The sequence below is a fragment of the Daucus carota genome, chromosome 2, assembly GCF_001625215.2.
Source record: "Daucus carota subsp. sativus chromosome 2, DH1 v3.0, whole genome shotgun sequence".
Classification (NCBI taxonomy): Eukaryota; Viridiplantae; Streptophyta; class Magnoliopsida; order Apiales; family Apiaceae; genus Daucus; species Daucus carota.
The window spans coordinates 53073644-53096872 of record NC_030382.2 but is presented as its reverse complement, the minus strand read 5'-3'; the positions used below and the strand labels follow the sequence as shown (position 1 = coordinate 53096872).

Here is a 23229-nt window from a genome sequence, read left to right as displayed (position 1 = left end):
TGACTAAAAATACCTTTTCTTATTTAGTAAATGATAACCGACCCTTATCACATAAATAATCATCAAATAAATCAATTCTTAATAAAACAATAACACATTAATCCAATAATATTATAATAAATATTATATCCACCTTTTTTTTTTGAAATAAAATATTATATTCACCTTCTTTTGATATATTTTGTACTCCTCTTATCCCTTCTCTTACCAACAAAAACTTGTACCAAAATTTCAACCTCTAACGTGACCCGTGACGCTGTAATTGTCCCAACAACAATATCCCCGTCGAATCCTAAGAAAATAAGTATAAAATCTGGAAATATACAATTACGACACGATGGGCTAGCTCAGGGGTGCCCATGGGTTATCAAAACCCGCCCAAACCGATCGAACCGACCCAACCCGACCCTAAACCAACCCGAAAATATTTAACCCGAATTTTGATTGGGTTGAAAATTATTAAAACCGATTTAAATGGGTTGGGTTAGGGTTTTGCTTATAACCCGCCCATTCTAACCCGACCCGCATATTTTATTTAATTTTCATATATTTTATTTGTTTTTACTAAAATAATTTTAGGTGTCTTTCTATCTAAACTAAAAATATATCACATATTACTTAAATTTATAATAAATGCGTGAAACAATTTCTATTTTGAACGAATCATGAGTTCTGCTTAATAAGAACTAAGCTATTGGCAAACAAACTCGATAATGAGCTCAACTTGTCTCGAAAAAATTGTGAAATTACAAAACTAAGTGACCTTACCTCACACTTATTTTTTAGTAACCTATTCTACCCAACCCAAACCGACCCAAACCGAAATAAATCCTAACCGACCCAACCCGATGAAATTTAAACCGAACTTTAGTTGGGTTAAAAATTAAAAAAACCGAACTAAATGGGTTGGGTTAGGGTTTAACCTATAATCCGCCCAACCCGACCCGCGGGCACCCCTAGGCTAGCTCTTTATTCTTCTCATCACTACTACAAAAATAGTCACTATACAGAGAGTATTGGACCCCCATCAAGAAAAACAAAATTTGCAGTGTGCGGACGGAGATTCTAATAAGCTCCCCTCTGTTCCCCTCTTCATCATTTTATCTCTTCTGTATCCACTGATTCTCCCACATAACAGGTGAAGAGCTTTCTCTTTTTCATTTTCTTTCTTTGTGTTGTTTCTTTTTTGCACTTCTTGACAATCTTTTTCGCACTTCTTGATAATCTTTTTGGCACTTCTTGATAATTTTTTTGGCACTTGTTTAGATGTGTGTATGTGTGTGTGAACATATGCGTCTTGTTTCATTTTTTGATTGTTTTTGCTGTTTTGGTTGGTGGGTATGGATGGAATATTGAATTTGTGGTGTTTTATTTTTGTTTGGTTTGTCAAACTCTTACAGTTCAGTTCTTATGGTTGTCTTTTTTGGACCAAACAAAGAATTTGTATAGTGATGTAGATGATATAGTTTCCGGGTTTGAACGCAGACACACAAACACACCATGTCTTTCTTGGAACTGATAATTTGAATATTTGATGGAATTAGTACTTATGGGGGTAGGGTTAATTACATGATGTTTTTTAGCACAACTAATTGTTTGCAGTTACTATATATGTCTATGATATCTTATTTACCCTTTTCCGTACTCATATCATGATGTTGGCATATAGTGTATATGTTTATTTTTAAGAAATTGGTTCAAAGAGGGATTCTTGAATCTTAACGTTGATTTGAAGGGGAAGAAGGGAGTGATGTGCTTGTAGCGGATAGCAGTGTTGTACGAGTGAGTTAAAGATGGCTTTTGGGCCACTGGTTTGGTATTGCCGTCCAGCTTCAGATGGAGTGTGGGCTAAAGCTGTGCAAAATGCATTTGGAGCTTATACACCTTGTGCCGACTCTATGGTGGTCTTTATCTCTTATGTGGTTCTTTTGGGTCTGTGCTTGTATCGAATATGGCGGATTATGACAGATTTGACTGTTCAGAGGTTTCAATTGAAGTCAAAGTACTACAATTATATGTTAGGACTCTGGGCAGCCTATTGCACCGCTGAGCCTTTATTTCGATTGATCATGGGTATATCCGTAGTCAATTTGGATGGAGAGACTACTTTGGCTCCATATGAGGTGGGTGTATTATTTATGTTAATATACGTCATGTTTAGTTCTATCTGGCTTGGACATGCTACTCTCTCAAGGTAAGTGTAAGATACATATGCATGTAAACTGTTTATGTATGTCAGACTCATATATTATCTGTATACGTTATTCAGAGTCTGTTAATAACCGTCTTTTGTTTTGTTACTTCAATTACTTGGTTTTGGTCACAGTAAGCATTTTACATGAAAATTATGTAGCGACAAATTCTTAGGATGGAATAGATGAGAATAGACACAGGCGCGGGGAGTTGGAGTCTCGGAGACTCGGCATATGAGCATTAAGCTCAACATAAGTGAAATATGTATATATTTTCAGTTCATTTTACATTTTTAAACTAGTGTCTTCTATCAATTAAACTTATACAAGTGATTATATGTCATATCCATAGCATAAATGATAAAACCAATGGATAACATAGAGAAAGCCATCCATTGATCTTACTCTTTACAAACAAGCTTTTGTAAGGCCTTCTATATCATTTTGAACTTGTAAGTTTCAATATGAGATATCTTACTCTGATCTTGTGCCCACACCCCAGTATACACGGGAATGATGGAGAAACCTGAGAGTCCAGGTACTGGAGGGTATAAATGGAAAGTTGGGTATTGATTATAGAAGGTCAATATTTTAGGTTAAAAAACATACGTAGTTCTATTACAATATAATAACTTGCGTGTAAATAGTTATGAGTAATGCTACATGTACCAAATTGGGTACAAAATGACATAGCACCGGTGACTTGGCAGTTTGGAATGATTTGATTGGGTAGATTAATGCATATATAGGGGTCCATTATTATTATTTAAGTTATAACCAATTTTGTACCCAATTTGGTACCTCTAGCAATTAGCATTTAGCATTTTTTAGTAGTTATTTGGAGTCTTTCGACTAAGTCATGTACTCATGTGTGGAAGACATTCTCAGGTTATACTACGATAAAATATTACCTTTTACTTGGTATAGTAATGTGGGAGAAGGAATTAATACATTATCCCCCCCCCCCCATCCTCTCTCTGTGTTTTAGTTTAGTTATATAAGGTAAGTTGGTCTTTATGAATATTTTAGATTTGTAGTGGTAGATATATAAAGCGAGTTGTACCCTCTATTCAATGTCTATCACATTACTTCCTTGTATATCTACTTTCCAAAACCATATTTGTATTGAAAAGTAGATATATCTAAGGACTCGATTGCTTTATTTAGGAATTAACTCTGCTTCTAAGTAATAAGAATTATGTATAAGCTCATGTAATATATACTACTCCCTCTGTCCCCTTAGGTTCTTTACCGTGGGGGACGGGCTTGGCACGTATTTTAAGGCTACTATAAAATGTAGTTTACAATTTTTTTAAACTTTTTTTCTTTTGGATAAAATTTAATGTTTAAATATTTATACAAAAAAGGAAAATTTATAAAATAAGTTATGAAACTATATTTTATATGCACCTTAAAATGCGTGCCAAGCAAAGAAAAAAAACTATAAAGAAATGAGAGGGACGGAGGGAGTATTACTGTTGAATAATTTTAAATTTGTAAATATTTGATAACTCAGAAGTCAGAAGATTTATTTGTGTTTCTTTTTTTTTTGTGGCCAATTCTCTGAATCTTTTGCATTTCTGTAGATTTTACTTACAATGTATTGGCTTGATTTTGGGTAAAGTGATAGGAGTATTTCTTTGTAGAAGTACAGGATTTAACATATTACTATTCCAGGTTTCTTGAGGAATGTAAACTTTATCCTATCTTACCATTGTGTACTGGTTATTCCCCATTTCTTAAAGATGTTGAGATGATTAATATAAAACATTAACTATGGTCAACTTGCATCTCACTTGTTTTGCTTCTATGCAACAGATTTTTTTGTTGCTGTTGAGGATTGTGTTTTTATTATTCACAGGAATATGTGAACATATGTATATGCAGAACTTGTATTTTATGGAGGAGTTTCTTATTCTCTTATTCCTATTCTAGTAATAATGCTATCACGTTTAAAGTTGCAATCAATTCTAAATAAATTAAAAATTTATATTTATATTTGCAGGTTGTCTCCCTGATTGTCAAGGCCCTTGCGTGGTGTTCCATGCTGGTCATGATTTGTGTGGAAATGAAAGTGTACATTCATGAATTTCGCTGGTTTGTTAGGTTTGGAGTCATCTATGTTTTGGTGGGGGATGTTGTAATGCTTAATCTCATGTTATCTATGAGTGATTTTTACACCCGGTAAGTATCATTTTTATATTTCTTGAAAACATTATCTGCTTTGGTTTCATTCTTAAGGTCTTTCTTAGGATACTTGAGCTTATAAGGAATAGGAAAAAGAGTTAGCACATCGGCATGTTTTTCTGTTATTATATATGACATATGTCGAGGATATTGTCTAATTATCTGCCAGTCTTGGAGAATCTAGGTTATCATATATGTAAATGACAATGTTGGATGTCAGATTCTTCGGAGCATATAAGACCATTTTTTGTACCGAGCATAAGCAAGTGCAAGTCCCGTGCTTTCGTATCTTGTATTATATATATATATATATATATATATATATATATATATATATATATATATATATAATTGTCAACTTATTTTTTATGTAACAATAGGAAGATAAATATAATTGTTCAAGCATATACAACCATTTTACCAAGAGATGTCTGAATATTAAATTTTAGTAGGAACTAACATCTATGTACAGTGAGCAGCGAGATTAGAAAACATTTGTTGTTGATAGTTATTGTTTTGGGCAAAATGATTGTATGGTTTTTAAGCATGACTGGGGAATGTAGCTCATTTTTTTTTTTTTTAATTTTCTGTAATAAACATCTTGTATCGTTCTCCATTTGATCTTTCTCTTATACTTAATTCTTGCAGGTCTACCCTATATCTTTATATCAGTGAGGTTGTCATCCAGGTCAGATGCTTCTTCAGTTCTCATGTTTTTCCAAATATTTTATCTTGAGTGAGGGATGATGAAAATTTCCAAAAAGTGCAGAAATTACTAAATCATTATCAAAACTTTTGAAATCCAAAATTTTGGAAAATTACCAGCAGAGCAGAGAAGTAGAAAAGGTTTGTAGGAATGAAAATAGTTCTAGAAGATGTACAAGTAGATAGTTTACATATATGCTTTTGGGCCAAGTTCTTAAAGAGAAGCATTCTACAACATAATAGAAGACCTGATTTCTAGCTTTGCTTTAACATCTGATCTGTTTCTGACAGTATGATCTGTTGTAGGGTTTATTTGGACTTCTGTTGCTTGTGTACATCCCCAGTTTGGATCCTTACCTGGGTTATTCCCCCATCCAAACCGAGTCTGCAGATAACGATGAATATGAAGAACTTCCTGCTGCAGAGAATATCTGTCCAGAAAGGCATGTCAACATATTTTCAAGTATGTGCCTATTGATTCTGGTGCCAAAGAGCTTTATTTTAATTGCTCATTCTTCTTTAATATATTACTTATGCTCCCATAAGTCATTGATCTTGTACATGAATTTTTTTATAACATGCAAGATGGGATGTGTTTATACAGGCCTTTATCTTCTCAGATAAGTGGATCTTTTTTTATTATTATTATTACAAACTTTTGTTTATCATGTAATGTCACACTTTTTTTCATTTAACGTAATGATGTACTAAAATATTAATGTAGCTATACATGACATAGATGTATATTATTTTACTTTATGTTTTAGCCACTTCACTGCCTTGTCAATCTGTTTCTTGTGTGGCTAAATAGTCAATAAATTGCTTCACCTGAGTTAATATGCGTCCTGCATTTCTACTACAGACATCATCTTCTCCTGGATGAATCCCCTTATGCAACTAGGTTATAAAAGACCTTTGACAGAAAAGGATATATGGAAGCTGGATACCTGGGATCAGACTGAAACACTGAATGAAAAGTATGTTCATATCGCCATACAAATATTAGTTGGTTAGCTCATTAACTATGATGTATTATCATAAAGTTTGATTTCTTAGGTTTCAAAAATGTTGGGCTGAGGAGACTCGCAAGCCTAAACCATGGCTATTAAGAGCTTTGAATAAAAGTTTGGGGGGAAGGTATGGATAGTAGGATATTTAATAATTTAATAATTTTTTTAGTTATGAAAGTTCTTATGTGAATGACTGCTGCATATATTTTTTTTTGCTGATCACATTACTATATGTTACAGATTCTGGTGGGGAGGCTTCTGGAAGGTAGCTGTCTCGGCCATGTTAATTAAACTTCTTGTCTTTAAAGCATAATTGTGTGTCAATCTCTTGTTACCAAGGGCAAGATGTTTCCACAGTTCCACTAGGCTGCAATGCCAGGAACAATATTTATCATTATTGATTGTCAGTTTTATAGTTCTGTGCAGCAAGCCTTATTATATCATAGTTTCAACTTCCCAGTTATTATGATTGACCTTTATTTCATAATTTGCATAATTTGTACTCTCAGATCAGAGTATAAATAAACTTCATATTTGTCATTGAATTCTTATCAGTTATCATCTATCTTTTTGGTCATATTGTAGATTGGCAATGATCTTTCCCAGTTCGTGGGACCGATGCTATTGAACAAACTCTTAGAGGTCAGTTTTATTGCATAAATGTTTCTGAAATAATCTACAATATGCTCTATCTAATTTAAAATAAATGTTAGGTTCGAAAAGGAAGTGTTCATGTGTGGAAACTGGACCACATTATTAATTTATGGTAGCAATGAAGTTGGCATCCTTGAATTATTTTCTTTTAGTAGTATCATCCACATGTTCTTCAACTTCTAATATTTAGTAGATGACTGTTGTTGACCTTTTACAGGTAAATTTGGTCAGATATCGTGTTTGACTATTGATTTATTTAGTATTTAATCAATACAATGATAGATATCTAAAATGAAATCGTAGTACCTCGAGGCTTGATCTTTTCTATTAGCTTTTTAATAGTTAGGTGTGGTCATCTATATTGAAACTGAGAATGACATATTATTCATGAACATTGCGGACTTGTGGTGGCGTTTTTAAAATGTGCTAGCTTGCTTTAATATCACAAGCCAACTAGTCTTGCTTACTGGATACGGAAGCCAGCTTTCTTAGATGTAATGATAATGATGAAAACAATATGTAATATATAATGTAATGAAAATTTAATTCTGATCAGTTCTTTTTAGGAGGATGACCAGTTTGAAATAAGGTCCACAGTTGTGTCTTCCTTTGCATGCTTTTAATTGCAAATTTTGCTCCCTGAGATGGCAATTCATTGTTAGCTCTTAGAGTCTCTAAAGTGAGAGCCAGTATGCAAGACATGCTAAAGTATATAGTTAAACGACTTTGTAATGGGTAGCAAATCAAAGAATCTATGCTAAATTTAACCAAAGATTATGCAAGACATGATTAAGCACCAGAACAGGCCCACAGGGAATAATTTGCCAAGAAGATAAAGAAACTAGACCACTTTATAAGAATGCTAGCAGAGTAGCTCCTTTTTCTGCACTTGTAATTAGATAAGTTTTTTAAAAATAAAAAAAAACCCTAACACATATGAAGGATTAGGAGTTGATCGTTTTACTCTAGACAACTGTTGAACAATTGCACTCACAGTTATGCATGTGATCATATTATATTTTTCAAACACACTTGATTTTTATGCTTAGCGGCGATATAATGTGTTTCTGAGGAAGCATGTGAACTTTATTCTGTTAACTTCTGTTCATAAGTCACCCAACTTATGTTAAACTATGCTATTTTGCAGTCCATGCAAAACAGGGAGCCAGCTTGGATCGGTTACATCTATGCATTCTTAATTTTTGTTGGAGTGGTATGAAATGAATACCTTCTTTATAGTAGAATGCTAGAAATTTATTATAATAAAATATGATGATAACGTTTTCGTGTCAATAGTATTTTTCTATTCTTTATGGGTGCAAAACCAATTTGCTCTGACAACTTGACACTATTATTATCAGCTAAAAATGGGATGAGGCATCATATTGTAAATTATTTTGTGCAACTCCATATAACTTCTTACATAGGAATACCCTCTTGCCTCTTTTTATCACAACAGAAACTACTGAACTGGAAGATATTGGTATATTTAGGTCCTGATTTTGGAAGAAGACGGTGTCTAGGAAAATATGAAGAGAATATGTGGTTTTTTTTCATCATGTGCTCATGACTCCAACTAGTACAAGTTCATTAAATTATCAAGTTTTTTGGTGGAGCATGAATAATTTGAACATACTTGGAAAATTTTTGAGGGCCATGATTACAAGTACATTGTATCTCTGCTTAGTGATTTAGAAAAACACATATGTATCGAAGTGTACCTAGTGGGAGAAATATTTGAATTTTTACATGATTATTATAAATAATTAGTTACTAAATGCTGTTAAATATTAAAATATTAATAAATTTTCTTTAGGAGCTAAATGTGGAATCAATTAAATTTTTGTTTGTGTGTTTAAGTAGTCTTACTGTAAAGCATATTTAATAGAAAATAAAAAAATAAAAAATTCTTTGTAAGGAACTAAACAGGGCACTACTCAAACTCGCATTTGTATGGAATACCTTTATTATACTGTAGTAACCAATGACTTCGGTACATATATGCTCGCTCGATAGATTTATTATATTAGGAAGTTAAGTTATTGCTGTAGTTTATTTCCATATTTTGTATCTGAGCTGTTGGAATTTCAAATGCATAATTGCCTCATTATGTCCTTGTAACCAAAGTTCAGTCATTTTTATGTTGCTAGATGCTACATTGTAATTTTGATTGGATAAATTTGTTAGGTGTGTGGTGTGCTGGTTGAAGCCCAATATTTTCAGAATGTTATGCGTGTTGGCTACCGCCTTCGAGCAACCTTGGTAATTATTTATTAGCAATTACTTCAATTACTTACTGGTTATGTTGAACTTATTATGAATATGTGTAATTTGGACCGACCTGTGGTGGCTTGTTGGGTCCGGTATGCATGTCAGTTGTGGGCTTGGGATGTTATAAAAAATAGCTTTGCTGGAAGGATCTGATCCCTGAACACTATTGACATTAATAATATTGAGGCGATTATGTGTTTCCCAGAGCTGGCCAAAGAGTCGAGGTCCTTTACCGTAATTTTGTACCATGCCTAGTGCTAGAGGAACTTGAATGGCAATATTAAATCAACTTCTTTCTTAGAAAGGATAACTGCAAAGTTAAAAAAATAGAGGCCCTCTTTTCATGTTGCCATCCTAAAACAATTTTAACTATTGTTAGCAGCATTACTGTTAACAATTGGGTTAATTAATATAAGCATTGAACTGACTACTTCTGCAATATTGCTATTAGTTTTTTATGCAGTACCTGAAGTCATATTAAGTCTCTTACTGGAAGGGCTTAGTATAGTCAAGTATGATCAATATCTTTTTGCCTGCTGACACACTTGGTTCCTGATGTAGATTGCTGCAGTATTCCGGAAATCTCTAAGATTGACACATGAAAGTCGCAGGAAGTTTGCAACTGGAAAAATAACCAACTTGATGACTACAGATGCTGAATCACTCCAGGCATTATTTTACTATTTATTACCGTCTTGCATGTATATATATACACATATAGACCTGCTAGAATACATGATATTGATTTTATATTATACTCAAAGTATTATTATGCTGCTCGTAGTCTAGTATTATTTCGTTGCATTAGCCCCGCTGCCCTTTTCTTGATTTGGAAAGTTGAGGGAACATTTTAAAAAGATGCTATTAGATTTATCAAAGTTAATTAATGTCAGGTGGAAGTTTCAAGGTAATTTTGGTATAATCTTAAATTAACATCTATTCAAACAATCTTTTTGAATAACTTTGCAAGATATCTGAAATTTATTCAAACAATCTTGTTGAATAACTTTGCAAGATATCTGAAATCACTTTGCAAGATAAAATGAATAACTTTGATAAACAATCTTGACTTATTTGTTCATTTTATCTTGTTGCAAGATATCTGAAATTTTCTTTTCATTCAACAGCAAATTTGTCAGTCACTTCACACTTTGTGGTCTGCTCCTTTCCGAATCGTCATAGCAATGGTTCTCCTCTACCAGCAATTAGGAGTTGCTTCACTTCTTGGCGCCCTATTGCTTGTTCTTATGTTCCCAATACAGGTAGAATATATTCATTTAAGTTAATGATATAAGATGGAAAGCATTGTCAGAATATCAAAAACATAAGTGACAGTAAATTCTTGCTTTTTATTGCCTATCCTGTTTTGAACGCCCACTGTGAGTTTTTTCCCGAAATTATCATCTTCCCTGCTACCTGTTAAATATCACAACTACATCTAGTTATCTAGTGTTCTTTTCTACTTGGTACTTGCTTGTAGTAATGCTGAGCCATATGCTCTCCTTTTTGCTTGAATAACCAGAGCTAATACTTTTACCAACATATTAAATCTGTTCTCTTGCTATGAAGATGTACCTGAAGGTTCTTAGAGTGTTATTAAACTAATGTAATTATATTTGCAATATAATTGCTAATATTTAAAAATTATTCTTTGGAAAGACATATGTTATTAGCAAAATGCAAAAATTGACGAAGGAAGGGCTACAACGTACTGATCGACGAATCGGACTCATGAATGAAATATTGGCTGCGATGGACACCGTAAAGTATAATTTACTTCCAGATTGTTTTTCTAAGAGTTGTTTTATACATTGTAGTTGAAGGAGTTCTGACACTTTTGTATTTAAACAATTTCAGATGTTATGCATGGGAAAGCAGTTTCCAGTCAAAAGTTCAGGATGTTCGCAATGAGGAGCTGGCATGGTTTCGAAAAGCACAACTACTTGGGGCGGTAAGTTACATAATGGCAGAATAAGTTGCTGCAATAGTTCTTGGAGTCAAAATTGCCTTCCTAACAATTTTATTATTTTTCACTTTGTAGATTTCCCCATTTGCTTCTTCTGTATTTGCTGTCATGGAATTTCCAATTTTTTTATTTTTTCTTGCAGTGCAATAGTTTTATTTTGAACAGCATACCAGTGTTAGTGATTGTGGTTTCATTTGGATTATTCTCTTTACTTGGAGGGGTGCTAACACCTGCAAAAGCATTTACATCGCTCTCGTTGTTTGCGGTTCTGCGTTTTCCACTTTTCATGCTTCCAAATATTATAACTCAGGTCTGCTGTTGCTTGCCCCTTCTGATTATATTACAATTTGAAGTTTCAAATGTGCTGTTTGTAGTGTTCTATGAAAATGGTATTATTGTTGCTTATTCTTGATTGCGACTTCTTACATGTCAGATGGGTACTTAATCAACCTTGTAGGATATAAGTTTGCAGATTCCAGTTTATGTATCTTGGATATCACATTTACCATCAATAATATTTACTTTGTTAATCGAAAAGCTCCTAACAAGTCCCTTATCAATCCATCTTCTTATTAATTCCACTGACATGGATGATGTTTGTTTAAAGTATTAGTTCAGAACCGTATCATTGTGAGTCTTAACCAATTCAATTTAATCAACTCATATTCGAGGTTATCTTTGTGATGTTCTCACTTTAAGGAGCATGTGGTTTGCTGCAGTTGAGTCTTGTTCACATCTACATCTCTCTTTTCTTATTCACTTCTGTTATGCAGATAAAGTTTAGGGCTTCAGAATATACATATTGGCCTATATCTCTCTTTTGATCTGCAGTTGCGAACGGATATTATACTAGACATGAATGTGAAAACATAAAATAAATGACCGATGGATTTTTCAAAGTGTTTAATGAATTGGTTCAGAATTCAATGTTGTTTGGCAGGTTGTAAATGCTAATGTATCATTGAAGCGTTTAGAGGAACTTCTCATATCGGAGGAAAGGATGCTTTTGCCTAACCCGCCTGTTGAACCAGGACTTCCTGCTGTCTCAATCAAGAATGGGTTCTTTTCTTGGGACTCCAAGGTTCTTGCTTATTTCATTCTACTGCAAATCACGTTGCATGCATTCATTTGGTTACCCCACATAACTAAACTCACAAGTAATGCTAATGTCAAGCCCGAGCTGTTTCATCAAGTTATCCAGACCCAGTAATCTGTATCCATATCTGACAACTTTCTCAAGCTATGCAATACACGTTCTTTAAGAGAAATATGTAAATTATCTTGTTCACCATGCCTATGATGAAATATTGGAGGTGCAGTCTGCTAGCTGCATTTAAGAATGAAAAATGACCAGGTTAAGCTCTTACGCTGGGCCACAATTTGGATTTTGGTTGTGTCATATGACTGAATACAGAAGACCTTATCAAGTTGAAAACTGAAAGCATCTGAAACAGACTGATGACACTTACACGTAATCCTTTTACATCGTCGGACCATACCCATTACTTGAACTAAAATTTGGCTATATAGCGTGATTACCTTACCATTTGTACCAAGTTAAACTGTCGAAGTGAATCATTAGGGTCAATTAGAGGGAAAAAAGATTATTGATATAGACAAGGTGGCTGCAAAAGTGTAATGTGTCAGTGTCCAGTGATAAGGTGCAGTCAAGTGGTGTAGTTATCCTCTAGATATGGAAGTGTGGTACAAGTATGATTGAAAGTTAGGTGTTAGCTGATTACATATAGCGAAGCAAGTTGGCTTGAAAAAAAAAGTGCAAGTGAACTAGTTTGAGGCAAATTTTTGATTTTTTTGGTTCTCTCTCATTCTGGTTGTATATGTTTATATATTAAACTACAAGTTGAGACGATATAATAATTACTATTCCACTGTTTAGTTAAATAGAATATTGAGCCAGAGCATGCAAACAGGTAGATCTTCATTATCACATTTCGTGTGTTGGAATAGCTTTTTCCCAAATTAATTACTATTCCACTGTTTAGTTAAAATAGAATATTGAGCCAGAGCATGCAAACAGGTAGATCTTCATTATCACAATTCGTGTGTTGGAATAGCTTTTTCCCAAATTGTTAAAGTCGTATATAATCAACCATTAATGGTAGTCACTTCCATACTTTATTATAATGCTTGAATGTCTTTGCTGGAATTATCTACAACTAGAAATTAATAGTTGCTACTTTCTTTGGAATTCTTTTAACTATATGTATGTGTTTAACTCTAATTTCTTTTCAGTCAGAGAAGCCAACGTTGTCTAATGTTAACCTGGATATACCTTGTGGTAGCTTAGTAGCAATAGTTGGTAGTACTGGAGAAGGAAAGACTTCGCTTATATCTGCTATGCTTGGAGAGCTTCCTGCTGTTGCAGATACTAGTGTTGTTATTAGGGGTACAGTTGCTTATGTTCCACAAGTATCATGGATCTTCAATGCAACCGTAAGTCACAGAATGATTCAGTATCAACTTCATTTCGTAGCCCATGATGTACCAGGTCAAAGCTTGAGGATTATAATTAATAAATATTTATTGACGTGCTGACTTGCTCAACAGGCATTAGTACGTGACTATGTTTAAACATTACTTAGTCAGAAAATGCATATCTTCTTTTGTATCCAGAAAATCCAAAGGCATCCCAAATAAGATACATTTGCTATGTGTACCTCTCCTGTATGGCAAACCATAATGCTTTTCTTACTTTTACAGGTACGTCAGAATATACTATTTGGATCTGTCTTTGAACCTTCAAGGTATTCCAGGGCAATAGATGTGACTGCATTGCGGCATGACCTTGATTTGCTTCCCGTGAGTTATTATGAAACATGTCCTTGCTTCGCTGCTTCTTATGGATTGTATAATTATCGGATTTGTGGTCAGTACCCATATATTTTCTTATTCCATTGATCGCATAATAGGGCGGTGATCTCACTGAAATTGGAGAAAGAGGAGTTAATATTAGTGGAGGACAAAAGCAAAGAGTATCCATGGCTAGGGCTGTTTACTCAGATTCAGATGTGTATATATTTGATGACCCTTTAAGCGCTCTTGATGCTCATGTGGCTCGACAGGTAATTTACTTGGGACTTTGCCCATAGTTCTTATATAATTGATGTTATCTTTTCTCTTCGATACTGCAACTCATTCAATAAAGTTCTTTCCAACTTACAATACTATTTTGTACATTATGTATGTCATGATTCTATCTCCCTATACTTCTTTCCTAACTTGTGTATCTTTCTAATACTGCTGTATATTCGACTTTCAAATTGACAAATAGTTTGTTACAACTATATCCAAATGATTTTTCATATTCAGGTTTTCGAAAAATGCATCAAAGAAGAACTGAAGGGGAGGACCAGAGTTTTAGTGACAAACCAGTTACATTTTCTTTCTCAAGTAGATAGAATACTTCTAGTCCATGATGGCATGGTAAAAGAGGAAGGAACTTATGAGGAATTGTCAAACAATGGCATATTGTTCCAAAAACTGATGGAAAATGCGGGGAAAATGGAAGAATATGTGGAAGAAGAGGAAGAAGGTGTAGACAAGGAAAGTCAAACTTTAAAACCTGTAGCTAATGGTGTAACAAATGATGTTCCAAAAGATGGAAGCCAGGCAAAGAAAAGTAAAGAAGGGAAATCGATTCTCATCAAGCAGGAGGAAAGGGAAACGGGGGTTGTCAGTTTGAAAGTCTTGGCAAGGTGACAAACCATTTTTATAATCATATTCACTTGTTTTATTATTCAGATAGTGAGGACGACAAGTTTAAATTATATAATTTAGACCAAAAAATATGTTTAAACTATATTGTTGGTTTATGTGACTAATTAAGGATGTACATGTATTATTTATTCATTGCCGAGGTACATTACAGTAGCTTTCACTTGTTTATACATCTATAGTACAATTGTATGCTACTATATGTTATGAAATTTATGCATCAATTAACTGATGTACTCGATCAATCTCGCAACAATTTAATGTTGTCGCCCATGACCTTGTATGATAGATCTCCAGGCACACGAAAACTATGTTGGCAGATTCTATTTGTAGGATGCTTGACTACCTATAAATATACGAATATTATGTTTCTTTTAATAATTTTTCAAATTGATATAAAAAAATTGACTGTTGCCATTTAATGTGTGTGTATATATATATATATATATATATAATGAATATTTAAACACAGTGTTGCAATGCCAGCATTTGACTGAAGCGGCCATTAGATACAAGTGCAAGGATGCTGTCTCTGAGGAACAGATTTTGGGAACCATGCTCATAACATCATATAGATATCTTAATGGGTGTCTATTCAGTTTACTTGGCTTAATAATGCTCTTTTCATTTCACAGGTATAAAAATGCACTGGGAGGGTTGTGGGTGGTTATGATACTCTTCACGTGTTATGTATCAACAGAAGTATTACGAGTTCTCAGTAGCACATGGTTAAGTATTTGGACAGATGAAAGTACCCCAAAGAACCATGGGCCAGGTTTCTACAATCTGATATATTCACTTCTATCATTTTGTCAGGTATGTATAAGTAGTTTAATAATAGCTTACTTTTAACAAATGAAAACAGTTGCCACTTATTTCTGTGTTAATATCCTGCATTTTCCACCTAAGAATATACATTGCAGTTGACATTTTTTCATCCTCTGCATCAAACATACATCTTATATCTTGTTAACAATCTGCTAGGTTCTTGTGACTTTGGCAAATTCATTTTGGTTGATCCTATCGAGCCTTTATGCAGCCAGAAGGTTGCATCAAGCTATGCTTAACTCTATTCTGAGGGCTCCTATGGTCTTCTTTCATACCAATCCACTTGGCCGTATTATTAATAGGTTTGCAAAGGATTTAGGTGACATAGATCGGAACGTTGCTCCTTTCGTAAATATGTTTCTAGGCCAAGTGTCGCAGCTTCTTTCAACTTTTGTGCTGATTGGAATATTAAGCACCATGTCACTCTGGGCTATATTGCCACTTCTACTTGTGTTCTATGCAGCTTATCTGTATTATCAGGTATGTGAATACTTCTCGTGTTTTCTTATTTGTTCTAACCTTTTAGAGAAGTAAGTAGTTATAAAAGACTAATAGAGATCTAGGAGGACTTGAAGCATGTCAGCAGGATTCTTTGTTCAGCACAAATTTCCAATGCAATCGAGGATTGATATTTTTGACAAAATTACTTTCATTTTGAAATGTTGATAGGTGGTTCATGTCTGCTGTTTTATTTCTATAAACATATTCCTTTGGAGTATTGATGCTTAATTGCAAGTGCCAACAAATTCAAGAAGTATTACAGATTTCTGTAAATCAACTTGAAATAAGTAATGGTTTCATACACCAGGGAGAGTTAGCAGGGTCATCTCAACCAAACTTGAGGGCTGCGAGCTAATAGGCCCACTTACATAGATGTTTCTTTGTGATGAATGTAAAATAACAAGATTCAACAGTGTTTTAGTTTGTTTTAGTTTCTACAGTCTATACTAAATAAAGGTGTTTTTAAAAGCATCTTATTCTAACCTCTCTTTTTCTTTTCCAAGAGAAACAGATATATAAGGGCCAATATTAGGTGTGGGTCCCTGGGGGAAGGCCTTTAATAGCCACTCCTGGGGCTTGTATTACTAGATTGATGTTACCCGGACTTAGGTACGGGTGGCAGGATCCTGGTGCCAAACATGTGTGCGGATTAAAGTCTGATTCTCAGTTCTAAACTGTCTATGATAAGTGGAAATTATTATTATATTGAACTTCTATTACCTAAAATGTAAACAGGCTTAAATATTATTAATATTTATATAATGAGATTAAGGGATGATTAAAAAACAATTGTGCAGAACTCCTGAATTATATTTTGGACTTGACTATGTGACTTGTGCGGTATGAAGTGTCCGGTTTTTAAAATGAAAGGTCCGGCTCAGATCCCATACCGCTCCCTTGTAATGTCATATCTAACACGGGTGTGATTGCAGAAGTGACATTACAGAGATAGCCCAGCTATCTCTTATTAGTTTAAGAATGTTACTAGCTACTAAAAATTAATCTTATCCTAACAGAGCACAGCACGTGAAGTGAAGCGCTTAGATTCCATTAGCAGATCTCCTGTCTATGCCCAATTTGGAGAAGCCTTGAATGGCCTGTCAACTATTCGTGCATATAAAGCTTATGATCGAATGGCCAATATTAATGGGAATTCAATGGACAACAATGTTAGATTTACTCTTGTGAACATGAGTGGAAATCGTTGGCTTGCAATCCGATTAGAAACATTAGGGGGCGTTATGATTTGGCTTACTGCAACTTTTGCTGTAATGCAAAATGGAAGGGCAGTAAATCAGGAAGCCTTTGCCTCTTCAATGGGTTTACTTCTTAGTTATGCTTTAAATATTACAAGCTTACTGACTGCTGTATTGAGACTTGCAAGTCTAGCTGAGAATAGTTTGAATGCTGTTGAGCGTGTTGGCACATATATAGAGTTGCCTTCAGAGGGTCCTTCAGTTATTGACAGCAACCGTCCTCCTCCTGGATGGCCTTCTTCTGGATCCATCAAATTTGAAGATGTTGTTCTACGTTATCGACCTGAACTACCTCCAGTGTTGCATGGTTTATCATTCAAGATTCCTCCAAGTGACAAGGTTGGAATAGTTGGAAGGACTGGAGCAGGAAAATCGAGCATGCTCAATGCTTTATTTAGGATTGTTGAACTGGAAAGTGGCAGAATCATAATTGATGATTATGATGTCTCGAAATTCGGGTTGACAGATCTTCGCAAGGTTCTTGGTATTATACCACAAGCACCTGTTCTTTTCTCAGGTATTTTATACCTGAACATTTGAATCTACTTTTCTGATTTCAGACTGACTTTTTTCTTTTGGCTAGTGAAACCTTCAGATTTTGTTTTTGCTTTCTAATGCTTATTCTTTTATTTTGTTTAGGGAGTGTGAGATTTAATCTTGATCCCTTTAGCGAGCACAATGATGCTGACTTGTGGGAGTCTTTAGAGAGGGCTCATTTAAAAGATGTCATCAGAAGGAATTCCTTGGGACTGGATGCTGAGGTATGCAACAAATCCTGAGTTTTTAAGTAAAATGTGTAAAGGGTTCCTACATTAAATATCCGTTACATATATATAATGTATCTAATACAGTAGGCAAGTCAACTCTATATATAGACAACATAGTTTAGTAAATTAACTAGTCCGTGGCATTTGAATCACTTACCTAGTTGGGATGGGATGTTCCACTCATACCCAAAAGATGTATCTTGGCAGTAACATCTAATCAGTCTATGATAACATTTTATACTGAAATGGTTCCTCCTGTTATGCTGAAATGGTTATGTACCTGTTAAGAATTGGGTCATGAAAACATTTTTTGGATTGAGAGTTGGTTTCAAAGCTTGATTCCTTGTTAGAATACAAGGATAGAGTGTATTGGGGTGGGTAGACCAATATATAGGGGATATTTTGTGCATCAATCTGTATCCAGTTAAAATGTTAGGAGTTGAGAAACATATTTGCAATATAGAACTTTTGCCCAAGTCTAGTAAAGTTTTAGAACAAGCTCATAATTTATAATTACGAGAATTCAATGAAAATCTATCATTGTTGGGGTACCTGTACCTCCCTTTCATAATGTTTTATCATTTTGAGCTTAGTTGGGATTTGGTCAATGTGTTTGATAATAGGTCGATATAATATTACTTTGTCTGACTAACATATGCGTCATGCTGGTAACGTTTTTATTTCATGAGTTTTAATATGTGACTTTGTTCAATTTATTTTTCCACCAATCAAGGTTTCAGAGGCAGGGGAGAATTTTAGTGTTGGGCAGAGACAACTATTAAGTCTTGCGCGAGCATTGCTTCGTAGATCGAAGATTCTTGTTCTCGATGAAGCAACTGCAGCTGTTGATGTTAGAACTGATGCTCTTATTCAGAAGACAATCAGAGAAGAATTTAAGTCCTGTACAATGCTCATTATTGCTCACCGGCTGAATACTATTATTGACTGTGATCGTATCCTGTTGCTTGATGCTGGTCAGGTATAAAAATATTATTATTGCGTTTAATATTTTCCAAATATGGAACCAAAAAAATTTAAAGTATGCCCTTAGAATTATCACGAACCTGCCCAGAAATTACCTAAATTATTTAAGGCAATTGTATAATTTTTAGGTAGCTTATATGTTAATGATTTTTCTGCCATATTAGGTTCTGGAGTATGACACTCCTGAGGAGTTGCTCAAAAATGAGAGAAGTGCTTTCTCTAAGATGGTTCAAAGTACTGGGGCTGCAAATGCTGAGTACCTGCGCAGTTTGGTACTTGGTGGAGATGGGGAAAATAGGTCGCAGCGAGAAGAGACGAAGCGACTGGATGGACAAAGGAAATGGCTTGCCTCCTCTCGCTGGGCAGCTGCTGCCCAGTTTGCTCTTGGTGTTAGCTTAACTTCGTCAACTAATGACCTAGTGCAGTTAGAACTTCTAGATGATGAAAACAATATCCTCAACAGAACTAAGGATGCAGTCATAACTCTTCAGGGGGTTTTGGAAGGGAAACATCACAAAATTATTGAAGAGACACTTGAACAGTACAATGTTCCTGGAGACAGATGGTGGTCTTCTCTGTACAAAATGGTTGAAGGTGCGTACTGATTTATAGTTAGAAATTTACAAGATATTGATCTGTGGACTATAGTGTACTTGGGAAATTGGAATCTGACCCTTTTTAAGCCTAAATGCATACTTATAAGTAGGAGGAAATCGCTAGAGGAAGTGGTGAGATCTCATATAATCAGTCAAACAATTCAAATAAAAAATCTAAATGAAAATTAAGTCCTTACATGCAAAGAGTGAAATGTTTGATTGTTGCAAACGTGGCAGGAATAATGCAGATAATATGAATCCAACGCATATTTTAAGAACAAAGTTCCTCAAAAAAGTAACTATTAGAACTTACAAGCATAGTACTCTTTTTTTTGAAATTTGTTTTGTGCACAAATAATGAGGTGCAACTTGATCAAGTAAAAACTACATGGATGCGGGGAAGGGACTAAAGAACTACAGATGTGGGAAAAGGGATTATAGGCTTAAATGCAATCTTGTCTAGATCTCCACGACCTATTTGCTTGTAATCTGATTGCTTGAGGTGTTTCCGAAATCATTCTTTCTGTTTTGGATTATTCTTCTGTAGGCCTTGCAATAATGAGTAGGTTGGGTCGGAGCAGGCTTAATTCAGAAGGCGGTTTTGAAGACAAGGCAATAGATTGGGATGGAATTGACATGTAGCAGAGCAATACCATTTTGGTCCGCAAACTCTACAGCTATACGTTAAATTAGTCATGACTCATGATAGTACATTTTGTGGCTGTGAAAGCCAGTATCTCTAGTATCACATTAATATCTCTGTACTGACATTGCTAGCTAGCACTGCATAAATTTGCAGGCTGCTGCTTACTGGATGCTATAGCCATGAAGTCTCTTCGTCTAGGAACTTTTAACTTTTGAGAACTAAGAATTGACACACAATTTTGGAGAAGAGGTTTCATTCATACTAATTTTACATGTCACAGTTTTGACTTTACGCCTTTTATATTGTTAAGTTTTGAATTCTGAATATCTGGATTCTACAAGGTTGACCGCTACAGAGGCCGAGTCACTTGAAGGGCAGCCATGGATAACAATTTCCAGGCCAGCACTATCCTTTTGGGAAGGGGGGGAACTTTTGTGTTGGAATTTTGTATATGTGCGCGTTTGACTGATTCTATGAATTATGATTTAACGTGACTTATGTAATATAAGTTGGAGTTTTAAAAAATACGCCCTTCATCTCATTTTAAGTGTTCTGTTTTGACTTTCAACAGTCAAATTGACCAATTTTTGACCAAGTATAATGAAAAAATTTGTTATTATTTTAAAAAACTGAAAATTACATTTTATAGTATATTGTATGTACTTTATAATGACATGATTTTTTTTACTTTTAAAATTATATTATATGTGTAAATCTCAGTCAAAATTTGGTCAATTTGACCATTCAAAAGTCAAACAGGACACTTAAAATGGGATGGAGGGAGTATTTATGACTTCTTAATGATTTATGATGATTTATGATTTATTAAAAATATAATAACAAAATTTAGAGTATATTGTACTTTGTAACCTCGGACTTTGGCTCATTAGCAAATTAGACCCCACATTTTGAAACGTGACAGCTTGTAACCCTAAGTTTCATTTAACTTTCGGTTTGTAACTCTGACTCACACATCCGTTAAAAACAGCCGTTAACTTTAACTGTTTGAAAGGTAACGGTGTGTATATTAGTTTCTAACAGCTACTTTACCCCATGTGACCCCTCAAAATTTATGTATTATATTTTGAAATTAATTTTGAACACACGCAACGATGTAAAACAATTTAAAATAATTTTGGGAAAGTGAACAAAGCAGGTTATTTTGGGAAAATGAACGCAAATATAGGTCTGACAGGGAAAGGCTTCCCCAAAGGCCCCACCGGTATGAAACTAACCTCATTTTTTATATTTATATTTTTATTTAGTGGACTTAATATAAAACTAAATCAATGATACAGAATATGGTACAAAATAATTTTTGTTAATATTTTGAATTCATAAATCAATGATATTTTATATTTAGCATATTTATTACTCTCTATGTCCCCCTAGATTCTTTACAGTTTCCTCTTTTGGACGTCCCACTCATTTCTTTACATTACAAAACTTTCCTAAAATAACTAATGGGTCCCACCACTTTCCCACTTTTTCTTCCTTTTCACACTACTTTTACAGGTTAATTATCAACTAGGTCACTTATTACGCTAGAAAATATCAAGTGGGTCACTGCGAAATTTTTGGTCTCATTTAAATCACTAAAATCATAAAAAATATCAAATAGATACCTCTAATATCTTTTCGAGGAGTAAATTTTATTTTTCTTAGCTGTTAGTATATTCAAATGAAAGGTTATGAATTCTAGTATTTACGATAATATATTTAGATTTTAAAAAATTCATTTATTATTTATTTGATATAAATTAAACAAAATAATTGTAAAATTAAAAATAAATAGTAAATAAATTTCTTAAAATCTGAATATATTATCATAAATACTAGAATTCATAACCTTTCATTTGATTATACTAATAGCTAAGATAAATGTGTGAAACTCAATGAAAAATAAAGTTTACTCCTCGAAAAGATATTAGAGGTATCTATTTGATATTTTTTATGACTCTAGTGATTCAAATGAGACCAAAAATTTCGCAGTGACCCACTTGATATTTTCTAGCGTAATAAGTGACCTAGTTGATAATTAACCCCTACTTTTACTCCACTATCTCACTTTTATATATTAAAAAATATTGGGTCCCACCACTTCACTTACTTTTCTTTCTTTTTTCCATTACTTTATACATATTTCTTAACCTTCGTGCCCAAACTCAATGTAAAGAATTGAGAGAGACGGAGGGACAGTTAAAAATATGTTTTTATATTTTATTCAAAAAATTTATCTTCTAATTAAAAATATTGAGACAATAAGATATTCCTTTTGTTTTTTCATACATATCTGTTCGATTTTTGACTAGTCGATTTCATTATTATTTTTGATTAAAATTTATATATATCATGAACATGTAAAAGTAGAAAAAAAATCTATTATTAAAAAATATATCTAGTCATTTTCGAGCAGTAATTTATATCATTCTAAAAGTAATATATAAATATGTTTTAATATTTAATTTTAATTTCATTAATTTGTCTTTGAAAAAAATGAAATAAACATGTAATGGAGAACAACTTTACGTAAATTAATTCCGTATAGAGTATAGGCGTGGACCAAGTTTTGGAATTATTTGACTTTCATATCTGGTTCTTGCGCTTGGTGGATTGTTATAAGAATGGAATTTATATACCCTGATAATTATTAAATCGAATTGTGCATATATTAATCGGATACCGAAATTAGCATTTCAAGAGAATTATCTGAAAAAATATTTTTAAAAAACTGATAGGAAGAGTGATAAGTTTCATAACCCATGACTACTTTTTAACGAGTCACTGATTTTAATATTTTATCTTTAATTGATAACTACTTTTTTATTTTATTTTAATTAATTGTTTTTTAATCAAATACTACGACCGGTTATATGCATTGGGTTTGCATTCCTTTTGTGAGAGAAAAAGTACTGCACTCGAATTTTTTGT

At 33.8% G+C, this 23229-nt stretch overlaps 1 protein-coding gene across 2 annotated transcripts; it reads left to right on the top strand.

The window, feature by feature from the left end:
* Positions 1-997: 997 nt before the first annotated feature.
* Positions 998-20589, top strand: LOC108208822 (ABC transporter C family member 2). Of its 2 annotated transcripts, XM_017379378.2 has the most exons (28): positions 998-1138; positions 1736-2123; positions 4198-4376; positions 5028-5067; positions 5391-5547; positions 5947-6061; positions 6141-6221; positions 6335-6359; positions 6680-6736; positions 7896-7961; positions 8936-9010; positions 9581-9688; positions 10147-10281; positions 10679-10785; positions 10877-10970; positions 11128-11295; positions 11926-12066; positions 13239-13439; positions 13707-13805; positions 13916-14068; positions 14316-14701; positions 15356-15536; positions 15705-16028; positions 17066-17822; positions 17945-18066; positions 18806-19051; positions 19221-19650; positions 20200-20589. In XM_017379378.2, the coding sequence occupies exons 2-28, from the start codon at positions 1794-1796 to the stop codon at positions 20292-20294; spliced, it is 4872 nt and encodes a 1623-aa protein (XP_017234867.1). In that variant the 5' UTR covers positions 998-1138; positions 1736-1793; the 3' UTR covers positions 20295-20589. The 2 variants fall into 2 exon arrangements, with proteins under 2 accessions (XP_017234867.1, XP_063944244.1); XM_064088174.1 differs by lacking the exon at positions 998-1138 and having other exon boundaries at positions 1691-2123.
* The last annotated feature ends 2640 nt before the right edge of the window (positions 20590-23229 follow it).